General features: G+C 54.1%; 1 protein-coding gene across 1 annotated transcript; it reads left to right on the top strand.

The window, feature by feature from the left end:
- Nucleotides 1-564: 564 nt before the first annotated feature.
- On the top strand, nt 565-12206 carry YTHDF2 (YTH N6-methyladenosine RNA binding protein F2). Its single transcript, XM_065744515.1, has 5 exons — nt 565-815; nt 1013-1037; nt 1311-1390; nt 4746-6326; nt 12121-12206. The coding sequence occupies exons 1-5, from the start codon at nt 789-791 to the stop codon at nt 12142-12144; spliced, it is 1737 nt and encodes a 578-aa protein (XP_065600587.1). The 5' UTR covers nt 565-788; the 3' UTR covers nt 12145-12206.
- Nucleotides 12207-12315: the final 109 nt, after the last annotated feature.

The raw sequence follows: 12315 nt of genomic DNA, 5'->3' as shown, positions 1-12315 counted from the left end.
CAGGTGCAGCACAGAGCAGATCCTCGGGGGGGGGGGGTGAGGGGGGGGGGTTCCTCTGTGAAGCTCCAGGGCCCCCATCTGGGAGGAGGGGTGCAGGGTCTGTGTGTGCTGTAGGTGCATTACCGTGGGTGTGGTCGCTGCACTGAGTTTGCAGGGGCTCTGCGTGCAGCCTCCTGCTCACTTACCCTGCACCAAGGCCTCCCCATCGGCCCCCAGCATCGCTTTTCCCCCACCCCCCTCCCTTGGGTTACTGTGAGACCAGGACTATAGGGAAATGTAGGGAGTGATGGGCATCCCCAGCACGCTCTGGACGAGGAGTGGGGTAAGCCGAGCTCGGGGAACTTAAATCTTAGGGCGATGAACCGCCGCACCCACGAAGGGCGTCTGTGGTTGGGTTTGGGATTCGCCGCTTCGGCGCTGGCGGAGCGGATGGGGCGCGCGGCCCTTTACGAGCGCCTCTCGCCGCACTGCCCGCACTCCCCCGCCCATCCACGAGGGGGCGCTGTGTCGGTCCTCCTCCCGCCCGGCATGCGCCGCGCCCGCTCCCCCTCCCCCCCGCCATTGTGCCTGGGAGCGCGGCGCGCGCGCGGTGCCGCGTGACGCCGGGGGAGCGCGTGTGGGCGCGAGGCCCGGGCCGGAAGGAGAGGCGAGGAGAGCGGGCTAGAGCGTCGCCTCAACCAGGCAGCCGCCGCAGGCGAGTCGGAGTCCTCCAAGCAGCCGCGCCGCGCCGCGCCCGCTCCCGGACAAAGCCGCCGCCGCCCCGCCCCACCCCGCCCCGCCGCGGAGCCATGTCGGCCAGCAGCCTCCTGGAGCAGGTAGGAGCCCCGCCGCCGAACCCCGGCCTCCCCCTGGCGGCGCCGGGCCTGTCCCGCTAGGCGAGGCCGCGGCTGAGGCCTAGCGGCGCGGGCCGGGCCGGGCCTCCCTTCCCCTCCCCTCCTCGGGGCCCTCCCGCGGGCTGCGGCCGCTCCTCCCCTCACTCACCGCTCTTCCTTCTCTTTCCATGCCGCCGCAGAGACCTAAAGGCCAAGGCAACAAAGGTGAGGCGGGGCCGGGGCGGTGCGGATGGGCGCGGGGGGATCTGTGCCGGGAGGGCCCCGTGCTGCCGCGGGGCCGCGTTTGGGAAAAGGCCGAGAAAACGACGTTACAAAGCACCGTAAAACCGCTCGTGGGGAGAGCTGGCGCGTGGAGGAGCGCTTTGGCCGCCGGGCGGTGGCACACCGTGTTCCCGGGGCCGGCCCGGAGGAGGAGGAGGAGGCGGTCGTGTTCCGGCTTGTTGAGTGCTTCCTAACGCCGCGCATCTCTTCCCTCAGTGCAAAATGGGGCCGTGCATCAGAAGGACGGGCTGAACGACGATGACTTCGAGCCCTACTTGAGCCCTCAGGCCCGGCCGGTGAGTGAGCTGAGCTGCGGGGAGCCCCGTCCCTGCCCGTCGTGCTCTGCTGCTTGCCAGCCCTCCCCTGACTGCTGCTGCTTGCCTCTCCTGCAAAAACAGCACTGGGTCGCGGTGGGTGAGGGCTGGAGGTGTTGGCAACTTTTTTGGTCTTCCTTTTTGCGGTTTCCTACGGTTGAGCCCTCTATCAGCTGTCTTGAGAGTACTATTTCTGGTCTTTCTCTTTTACTGCTTTGGCCTTGTTTCCTTTGCTTGTGCGTGGTTCTTTGTAGAGCAGATGCACCGTGTTGTGAAACTGTTTCATGAGGTGCAGCCATGCTTTGGAGGCATTTGGAAGATGTTATCTGTGCTCTTCTGTCTCTGCCAACTAAACTGAAAATGCATGTCATGGGGTTTTCTCCATTTCTCACCAACCCCTCCAAAAAAAAAGCCCAGAACACTCTTAAGGACGGATGGGACTTTCTTAGAACTTTAGTTTACAAGTTGAGCTGCTGAGTTTGTGTGTGGCTTCTGAAATTCAGGCTTCCAGATACTTCTCACTTGTTGCTTGAGATTAGCTCCATTGTTAACTGTTCTGTCTCGTGAGCAGTAGGAGAGTGACACATAACAGATGGAGTTCAGCTGATTAGACGTTGCAAGTGAGCATTACAGATAAACATCTGTAGTAAGACTGAAGCAGTTCATTCTCCTGGCTTCTTTTCCCTTCACTGTTGTGACTGGATGTTGTTTAAAAAAAAACAAGCTGTTTTGTTTCTCCCTGTCTGTATCTTTGTAATCACTTTTTACTAGTCGCTGTGCTATTTCAGATACTCATCATTCATGTTTTATTGGAACACAGGAGCAGGTTTCTGTTGCAGTTAAATACTCAAGAGGTATTTTCCTAGTTTGTGCTCAGTGCTCTGTAAGGACCTGTTAGCTGTTGCACAATCCTGGGCATTCAACCTTCCCGTTAAGTAACTCTCTGTATTTAGCTCCCTAAAAAAAAAAAGTTATGAGCCTGAATTTGAGTTGCACAGGGAGAGAGGGTGCGAGTGCTTTCTCAAGCCTCAGATAAAGTGAGCTGCTCCCTTTGCCCTATCCTGATCGACTCTGTTTTTATGTGTTTGGTACATAGCTCAGTAGTCAGTTTCTTTCTGTCTGTGGGTGTCACAAACTGGTAATGGTATTTTTAAGAAGAAAGGAGGGTACTGGAATGCACCTGAGGAGGGGAAGGAGAGCTGTGGAGATGCAACAGAGAGAGGTAAAACCTCTACATTAACACTGAGTGAGATTAGAGGGTGACTTTGACTTTATCTCCTTTTTTTCTTGCTGCACTATGTTGCCTGTCACTCTCACATGTCTTTGGATGCAGAAAACTAAGAGCTGGGGGGGTCGTGGAGCTGCTGAGCCAACAGGACGGGCTGTGACGGAGCAGTGTCACACGTGCACCTTCTTTCTGCAAATGGGGAAGGGAGCTAAGGCTCTGAATTAAATATAGCTGAGTGCTGCGGAGTAATGCGAGTGCTTTCGGAGCTGCTATCTGAGCTGTCCACACATGCATGAGGTGACCACCTTGTAAAGTTTCTTGGCTCTTTGCTGGAGAGCTGCTATTTCAGGTGTGACTCCTACTAGCTCATCTGCCTGGTGAAATCACGTTGCTTTGAGTTCTTAAAGCTCAGGCACACAGCAGCTCTTCAGCTCCAGAAAACAAAGACCCAGAAGTTCAGTGGCAGCCGTAAGTAAGCTTAAACCCTCCTCATCTGAGGTGTGGATGCAGAGGAATAGTGAATTTGAGGAAGTAACTGCACAGGAGGTCTCAGTCATTGGAGGGAATTAAAAGTTTTACTGGCATCCCAGTCAGTGTCACTGTGCAAGTGCAGTGTGGCAGGGCGAGGTGTGCTTGATAGCAAAGGGGAGCTGTAAAAACTGAAAATTAAAAGTGTGCCCTGGGTGAGAGTTAATTGTTTTATTAATGCATTTTTGCACTGCCTTCTCTGGGAAAACAAAGGCTGCAGTAACTGTGTCTGAGCTTACATGCATCCACACCATGTAGCAGTGCAGAAAGTTTGCCAGTGTTTCATGCAACGATCCAGACAGTGTTAACATGGTTCCTGCTGAGCTTTGAGGCTAAGCCAACCCCAGACCTGTTGCATTCCTTGAACTCAGTGGAAGGTGGAGAGGCAAAACTGCTATTTCTGGAGGAGGCCAGAGCCATCTTGAGAGCCTCCATGGCGTGAAGTCCTCTGGGAGCTGCACTTGGCACATGAAAACATGATTCAACAAGAAATGGAGCAGAGCCTGCTGCAAGCCAGGCTCTTAAATGGGAACCCAACCTGACTTTTCATCTCATCTGCATCAGATTGGCATGTAAGCTGCTATGTAGCACAGGGCTGCGTGCACACTGGTTCACATTACTGGATGATAGTGTCCATTAGTGTGGCTTGAGCAGCTCCCTGGGGGGACTTTGGTTTGAATACCCAATGACAGATGTTTTTCATGTGAGAGAGCCTTAGTCATGTCAATGAGTTTCCTAATTGTAAAATTAGACATTTGTTTTTGTAACCTGAAGGCTGTTTGGATGTTAAAAGGGGAGGCCAAAGCACGGAGCAGCTTTCTTCTGCTCCAGAGCCTGCTTGGCTGTGCTGCAGTGGTCCAAAGGGTTCCCAGTGCTGCACTACTGGCTTCTCCCTGTTTCCAAGTATTTTTGAGCGTGTGCTCGCAGCGCAGGAGCAGCTGTTGTTCTGAGGATGAGGCATAAAATCCTGCTTGGTTTGCAAGTTCTTGGATATTTGGAACTCTCAAATTGTAGGTTGTCAGGATAAAGCTGTTTTCGTGGGTAGGAAGCGTAAGGAAGGGACTTGTGCTGGAAACAGTGAGGGATGTTTGTGATTTTGGCAGTGTAGTGCCACTGGACCTTTGCCCTCTCTATTGCCCTTTTCCACCTCCTTCATCCAAACCTTTCATCAAGCACACAGCAAAATAAGCTCTGAGTTGCACGTTACCCAGGTGAGAAAGGCCTTCTTCTATAGAGACAGGAAAGCCACAAGATGATATCCATATGTGAGGTAAGGTGCTGTTCCCAGAGCTGAGCAGGAGCTCCTGGGCAGCATGTCGTGCAGACTGTATCATGCACTGGGACACTTGCTCTGATCTTAGTGTGAGGAGCATGCTAAGCCTTCGTGTTTAATCGTGGGGGCAACGAAGCTATTGTGAGAGCATCCCTAGCAGTAGAGGTGCTTGGGGCCAGGCCTGTTCGCCTGCTCAGCCCCAGGGTGGGGAGGCTGGGGCGTGGGAAGCCAGAAGTGGCCCTTAGTCCTGGTCCCTGCCCACTTGTTCTCCTCCTTGTAACTGTTCAGTGCTTATTTTTCTTTTGCAGAACAATGCATACACTGCAATGTCCGATTCCTACTTACCAAACTACTACAGTCCCTCCATTGGATTCTCCTACTCGCTGGGTGAGGCTGCGTGGTCCACGGGGGGTGACCCCCCCATGCCCTACCTGACTTCTTACGGACAGCTGAGCAACGGGGAGCCTCACTTCCTCCCAGACGCGATGTTCGGGCAGCCAGGGGCCCTTGGCAGCACTCCGTTCCTCGGGCAGCACGGCTTTAACTTCTTTCCAAGTGGGATTGACTTTTCAGCTTGGGGGAATAACAGTTCTCAGGGACAATCCACTCAAAGCTCTGGCTACAGCAGCAATTACGCCTATGCCCCCAGTTCTCTGGGGGGGGCCATGATCGATGGGCAGTCCGCCTTTGCCAGCGAGACTCTCAACAAGGCTCCAGGCATGAACACCATCGACCAAGGGATGGCAGCCCTGAAGCTGGGCAGCACGGACGTGGCCAGCAACGTCCCCAAAGTTGTCGGTTCGGCCGTCGGTAGCGGATCCATTACCAGCAACATCGTGGCTTCTAACAGCTTGCCTCCGGCCACCATCGCTCCCCCGAAGCCGACGTCGTGGGCTGACATTGCCAGCAAGCCAGCTAAGCAGCAGCCCAAACTGAAGACCAAGAACGGCATCGCAGGTTCAACTCTTCCCCCCCCTCCAATCAAACACAACATGGATATAGGAACTTGGGATAACAAAGGCCCGGTGGCGAAAGCCCCCTCGCAGGCCTTAGTGCAGAACATGGCCCAGCAGCCCCCCCAGGCCTCCCCCCAGCCCGTGGCTCAGCAGATGAACAGCAGCCCTCCCGTGGCTCCCGGCGGGCAGCAGTCCCAAGCGCTGCCCCCACCGGCACCTCAGCCCACCCCGCTGCCCGTCCCGCAGCCCCCGGCTCAGCCCGCGCGCTGGGTCGCGCCCCGCAACCGCGGCAGCAGCTTCGGCCAGGGCGGAGCGGAGGGCGGAGGGGTGGGAGCGGCGCAGCCCAGCGCTGGGTCGGCTCCTTCAGAACCTCACCCGGTGCTGGAGAAGTTGAGGTCCATCAATAACTACAACCCCAAGGATTTTGACTGGAACCCAAAGCACGGCCGGGTTTTCATCATTAAGAGTTACTCCGAGGACGATATCCACCGTTCTATTAAATATAACATCTGGTGCAGTACGGAGCACGGCAACAAGAGACTGGATGCTGCCTACCGCTCCATGAATGGGAAGGGCCCCGTGTACTTACTGTTCAGTGTCAACGGTAGTGGTCACTTCTGCGGAGTAGCAGAGATGAAATCTGCTGTGGACTACAACACGTGTGCGGGTGTGTGGTCCCAGGACAAGTGGAAGGGACGTTTTGATGTCAGGTGGATTTTTGTGAAGGACGTTCCCAACAGCCAGCTGCGGCACATCCGCCTAGAGAACAACGAGAATAAACCAGTGACCAACTCCAGGGACACTCAGGAGGTGCCTCTGGAAAAGGCAAAGCAGGTGTTGAAAATCATTGCCACCTACAAGCACACCACCTCCATCTTCGATGACTTCTCACACTATGAGAAACGCCAGGAGGAGGAGGAAACTGTTAAAAAGGTAACGTGTGTGTGTGTGTGTGTGTTGTGGTAACGTGGCCGTGGGCTGGTGAGCAGGTTTGGGGCTGGCTGCCTGCTGCTGTAGGGAAGCCTGCTGCCCACACAGGAGCCCCTTCTGGGGTACAGGTGGGTGCTGCCAGAACTGGGTGCTGTCCTGGCAGGTGGAGTTGGCACCAGCTTGCACTCAGCAGCCCTTGGCTTGCCACAAACCTCAGACTTCTCAGCGTGCTGCATGCAGTTCTGTACCGTGGTCAGCTCCTGGTTCAGTGTGGCCTGAAATAAGAGATCGGTGGAGGCTGTGAGTGATGGCTGAGGAGCAGAGCTGGGCTCTGACAAGCTGTCTGATCCACCCCCTACCTCGAGCAGGATCAGTGTGACAGATGTTTCCCACCACTTGTAAAAGCTCCAGGCACGGCGGTTCCTGTCCCTCCCCGGGCAATCTAGCACCGTGCTTAATTATCCTCCCAGTTACAAGGCTTTGTCTAATGCCCAACCTCAATCTCCCTTGCAGCAATTTAAGTCCGTGGCTGCTCTGTGCTCCCCTCTGGACGCAGAGCAGGTCGTTCTGTTCCTCCTGGCAGCAAGCTGCCGTGCCCTGCTCTGGGCTGTGTCACCTCAGAGCCCTCTGTCACCCTCTGTTTGTTCAGTGTAGGGCTGAGAATCCTGCCCAAACTCTGGAGCAGGGTGACCACCTGTGCCTAACCCTCTCTGCCGTATTTTGGTCAAAACAGTAATTACAAATTAGCATTAGCACAGCTTTCTGGGAGCTGGCCAAGTCTCCTGATCATCCCCTTAGTTTCAGCAATGGGGGAATCCTCCAGCCAGCAGTTGAGGAGTCGGGAGCTGTGGCTGCTCACCTCAGTGGAGGACAGTTGTTAGTTTATTTTAATGTGGTTTACTCACAACGTTGTGTCCACAGACGGTGCCACTGAAGGCAGTGTTGTGCTGCAGCTGATGCTCAAGCATCTGCACGTGAGAGAAATGCATAGGGGAGGAATGTATCACAGGGTGTGCAGAGGGAATGTTCTCTTTCAGTTTTATATGTGAGCTCTGTGTGACCTCGCGTTGTTTCACTCGCTCTCCCAGCCCATCCTGAAGTGGTGACTTCTCCTTTATCAGCTGAGGTTCTGAGTGCTATCAGAAATCTGCCCTGTGTAGGATGCTGTAGGGGGTGGGATTTGTGGGGTGTGAGAATGGGGCAGATCCCAGCGAGGGGAGAGGCACTGCAGGAGGGAGGGGGAGGGGAATAGGTAAAATGAAAGTTGTAAGTGAGGGAGAAGAAGGAATAGTGATGGAGTGGGGGAAGGAAGGGGCAGAGAGGTGGTGTAGCTGGGGAGTGAGCTGCCTGAAAACGGGTAAGGTACAAAAACAAGCAGCCCAGCAGTTCTCTTTAAATGCAGAATGTCTTTACTCATCCTTCTAGTCGTACTTTGAGGGCTCCTCCCAGTGATGCTCAGCCTCTCTGTGCTGTGCTGAGGGTGGGCAGCAGGCACAGCACACCAGTACCTCCATTCCATGCGGCGTTGGGAGCGTGACACCCCGGGTGCAGAAGTTTTGAGCAGAGAAACATTTATTCTCTCAACGGAAACTTAGTCATACGTCTCTGGAATTCACAGGCAAGGAGGGATTCCTGTGGATAGACAAAGCAAATGCCAACTGTGCTGTTGACTCAGTGTTACACACAGAGGGCCCCTGCTCTGTCACATCCGCTGGGGAGGAAATGAGTCGGGCTTTCTTTCGGCTGCACTGTGACCTCTCTGGTTGGTGGCTCTCTGTCAGGACCTCAGGGATGGCTGGACTCTGCCACTGCTGTTTGGTGGCCTCGTTGAGAAGCAGCAGAGCAAACACCACAGCCTTGGGGTTGGTTTTTTGCATTCCTGTTCCTTGAAGCTGAGATGTCTCAGGGTTTGGCTTCGCTGGAACTTCTCACGAGCTGTGGTTGCTTGCTTTGCAGTTTGGTTCCTGCTCACTGCCCAGGCAGATGGACGAGCTCTTGTGAAAGTCTGGGATCTCTTGAATGTTCTTTTGTACTTCTCACTGCGAGAATCACTTCTTTAGAATGCCCAGAAATAGTCCCAAGAAATCATACGAAAAATATCTTGCTCAGTGTTGATGCTGTTTCCTCTGGCCAGCAAACGGGGGTTGAATGGTTCAGTGCTGAAAACACTGGTGTCCTGATGTTGTCTCCTCTGCCTGTGCCCACAGAATCCAGTCTCCAGTTCTTTCCAGTGCCTCTCCTTGCTCTACTAAATGCAGTTTTCTAAAAGGTTTGGGTGTTTTTGCCCAAACTGATGAAGCCAATCGCTGGTTTCATGCCAGCTGAAGGAACTTGGGACTGCTGCTGTGGGTCGAGCATGGCACCAGCTCCTTCCCTGGGAGGGTTGCTTTATCCCTGTGAAACAAGAGTGCTGTCCCTTGGTAATACCTGTGTGCTTCTAGGAATGTTGCAGGTGTAAAGGTCCTGGATAGCAGTGGGATGTGCTGCTTGCAGCTTGTCCCTTCTGGAAGCATCCTGTGTGAGCTGTGGAGGATGTTGGTCTCGTTCGTTGTCTCCTTGCCTCCCCACAAGGGAACTGGGAAGGACGTAGTGTGGGTGCAGTCCTGTCCTGTCCCATCCCTCCAAGGGCTGCAGCTTGGTAGGAGCCACGTGGGTCGGTTTCCTCACTGAGACCCTGTTGAAGCAGAGGTGGAAGGAGTTAATTCCTCTCTGTGTTGTCAGCACGTGCTGTCCTGCTGCAAGCATGTTGGTAGCAGCAGGTGTCTCTGCCCCTGGTAGGACCTGGAGTGTAAGGACAGGTGAAGTGGTGTTCTGTGTGCCTGCAGGAAACCCTCTCACAGCCCTGTAAAGAGGGAGTGCTTTCTCATGATGAAGCAGAGATTCGTTAGCAGGCTATTGCCCGAAGCCTGCCACCTCCAGAGCTCTGCCTGCACCCATCAGTCCTTTTACCCAGCCATCCCGAGGCTGCTTGCTCTTTCTGCTCCAAATCCAGACTGCAGTGGAGCTAACTGATTGTCTGATGCAGCAGGGCAGTGTTTCCATGCTGTGAGTGCCCCTCGCTGCTGGGTAACGCCTTTCTACATCTTAGCCATGTGTCTGTGCCCATCTGTTTGTCACAGCTCAGTAACAAGGGGCACACAAACCATGCTGCTTATTCCAGCAGCTTCTTACTGCCCTCAGCTTCAGGTTGTCCTCCCTTTTTGGCCTCAGGATTGCAGCTCCCAGTTGCAGGGCGCCCTGAACTGCTCTTTCCTACCAAGATGCTGATTGCATTCGCTGTGAGCAGACTGATGACTTCAAGTGAACATCTTTTAAAAAACAAAACAGCACTTTGTTCCTTCTTCAGCTGAGTTGAAGCACATGTGTGGTTGGCGAATTCCCTAGGAGCTACATGGAGGTTTTGGTATGCAAGGAGGGAGTGAGCAAGATGTCATCACTGGTGGCTTTTATTTCAAGTGTTTTGAGCAACTTGCTGACTCTGAGGTTAATAGCTACTGACACCAGCATTGTGTTTTGGGTTGTTTTATCAACAGAGGCTTCTCCATGTGAAGTAGCTCGCCTTTGAAGCAGAGCATTGATCAGCTGTGTGTCCTTTTAATGGTCCTGGGCTGTCTGCCTGCTGCAGGACGTGTCCTAAAGCTGAGCAGGATCCCAAGGAACTGTAGAGGTGCAGTGTGTGAGGAGCAGCTATGAGCACAGTGCTGACACAAGCACAGAGCAGCCTTCTGCTCCTTTAGGAAGCACTTTGTTCTGCACTGTGCCATCCTTCCAGCTGTGGTTACTGGTGCTCTCTGCCCAGCGTGGGGCTTTTAATTGGAGTTTGTCACATGGTGGTGCATTTGAGCAGCTGGTAACAAAGCATTTAGATTTTGCAAGCCATTCTATAGAGAGAATTTGGAAATGGAGGTGGCATTTCTGGTTCCGTACCTTTAGAGGCTTCAAAGCACAACACTGAGCTTTATTCTCTGTGCTTAACAGCAGGGTTGTTTCTTACAGCCCAATATCAGCTTAAACATTAGGTGAAATCTAAGTAATCTTGACCCAGAGGACTTATCCTCCACCTGGAGGAGGTGCTGAGCTGTAGGTGTGATGCACTCTGTATCTGCTTTGCTTCTTCCCACATGCATCATTTCATTTCTCTGACCCAAGCAGGCCCAACTCACCGTGATCTTCAGCTGCTTTTTCATGCAGGTTCCTCCCATTCTTCACACTTGGCTGCTATTTTTATTGACCTGAATGGCTTAGCACCATGAGTCAACTCTGTCAATTCATCATCCACTCCCTTTTCCTGGTTTCCTTACGACCATATCAAGCCACCAATTCCAGTGAAGCCCTGCACATTGCCTTCTCTGCACAGGGTTATGCAGCACTTAGCATTGCGCCTGCATGGTGGGATGAGGCAGAGAGGTATTAATGCATTTATTCTGCCTTGAAAACGTGCAGGTGGGCTTCTCTCTTTTCCAAAGAGCCATGGGACGAAGATTTGTGCAGGAGGATGATTACCTTTCTGGGAATTGGGTGCTTCATTCCTGCAATCCAGAGTGATGGTTAAGCAAGAAGAGGAGGGATTTCTTTGCAATCAGTTCAGTGAACAAGAGGGAGGATGGAGCTCTGGTTGCAGTCAGAAGGCAGTACATCTGATTTTATCCTCCTTCATAGGTGAGGCAGGCTAGGGTGGAACTTCCCTTGTGTAGCTCTGATGGCTTTCTCATGCTGACAGGAGAAGAACCTCGTGTTTGGTTTGTAAATCAGGGCTGGAGGCTGTTTGTGGAGTGTAATAACAGTGATGCAGGTCTGTTGGCTGCAGCCGTGCCTCGGGCTGTTCCTGCTGGGAAGGGAAAGCTCTGCAGAGCATCTCTGAGGCAATGGACGGCTGTAATGCATGCCCAGGGCAGGCCTGAAGCCCGCCTTGGGGACACAGGCACGTGGAAATGTGTGCTGCATTATGCTGCTGAGCTGGGATTGCATTCACTGTGCAACAGGACTGGGGCAGCAGAGTGCCTGGGCTGGGTGTGCTGCTGGGCAAGGTGTTGTGTTGGGGTGGGTGGCTGAGCCTCAGCCCTCCTGGGATCGGACAGACCACACGTAGTGATGGCTGCTGCCCCAGCAGATGGGTGCTGCAGGCACAGTGCTGGGAAGCAGACTGGTCCCAGTGAAGCTGGGAGCTGTGCTCTGCATCCTGCCCTCTCGTGGCCCTCCTGTTGCCCCATCTGCACTGCAGCAGTAATGCCTTTCCCTCCTCGGTAGGAGCACTGCAGTCGGGGGTTGTTTGTTGAGGGTAAGAGCACACAAACCGTGTGCAGTGTTGTCACCTCTTGTCCTCTCTGGGTACATGAGTTGCTAGTGATAGGACGGGGCGGTGGTTTTTAACCAAGGCAGGGGAGATTTAGGTTGGATGTTTTTCACTCAGAGGGCAGTGAGGCACTGGAGCAGGTTGCCCAGGGAGGCTGTGGATGCCCCATCCCCGGAGGCACTCAGGGCAAGGCTGGATGTGGCTCTGGGCACCAGCACAGCCCCCAGGGACAGCAGAATGCGCTGTGTGCGAGGAGCAGGGCTGGCACGGAGTGGCTGCTGGTGCTTCCCTGCAGAGCTCAGTGCCTGCAGTCACTGCTGTGTCACTGGGTGCCCCCTGGGCTGTGCTGTGTGCTCCCCAGCCCTGTGCCCCCGTCCAGGTTCCCTTCCAGCTGGGGAGGTGTGCTGGGCAGCCAGCCCCCCCTGCCCGCACGGAGCTGCTGTCCCACCCCTGCTTTTGTAAGAGCTGCTCTTGGCTGACTCCCCCTCTCTCTCTGTCCCACAGGAACGCCAGGGCCGTGTCAAATAAAAGAGCCACCCCTCCCCCAGAGACTGCAGCAGAGATTGCATCGTGCCCGTCCTTCGGAGAAAGGAAAGAAACAAAATATCCCGGAGACAATTAGGACTCGGTTGGGGTTTTTTTGTTGGGTTTTTTTTTGTTTGTTTGTTTGTTTGTTATTTGGGGTATTTTTTTTCTTAA

This window comes from Cyrtonyx montezumae, unplaced genomic scaffold (genome assembly GCF_038088225.1).
Source record: "Cyrtonyx montezumae isolate F1298 unplaced genomic scaffold, pur_monq_1.0 scaffold_31, whole genome shotgun sequence".
NCBI classification, from domain to species: domain Eukaryota; kingdom Metazoa; phylum Chordata; class Aves; order Galliformes; family Odontophoridae; genus Cyrtonyx; species Cyrtonyx montezumae.
Note: the sequence above shows the minus strand (reverse complement) of the source record. Positions and strands in the feature narration are given on the sequence as shown.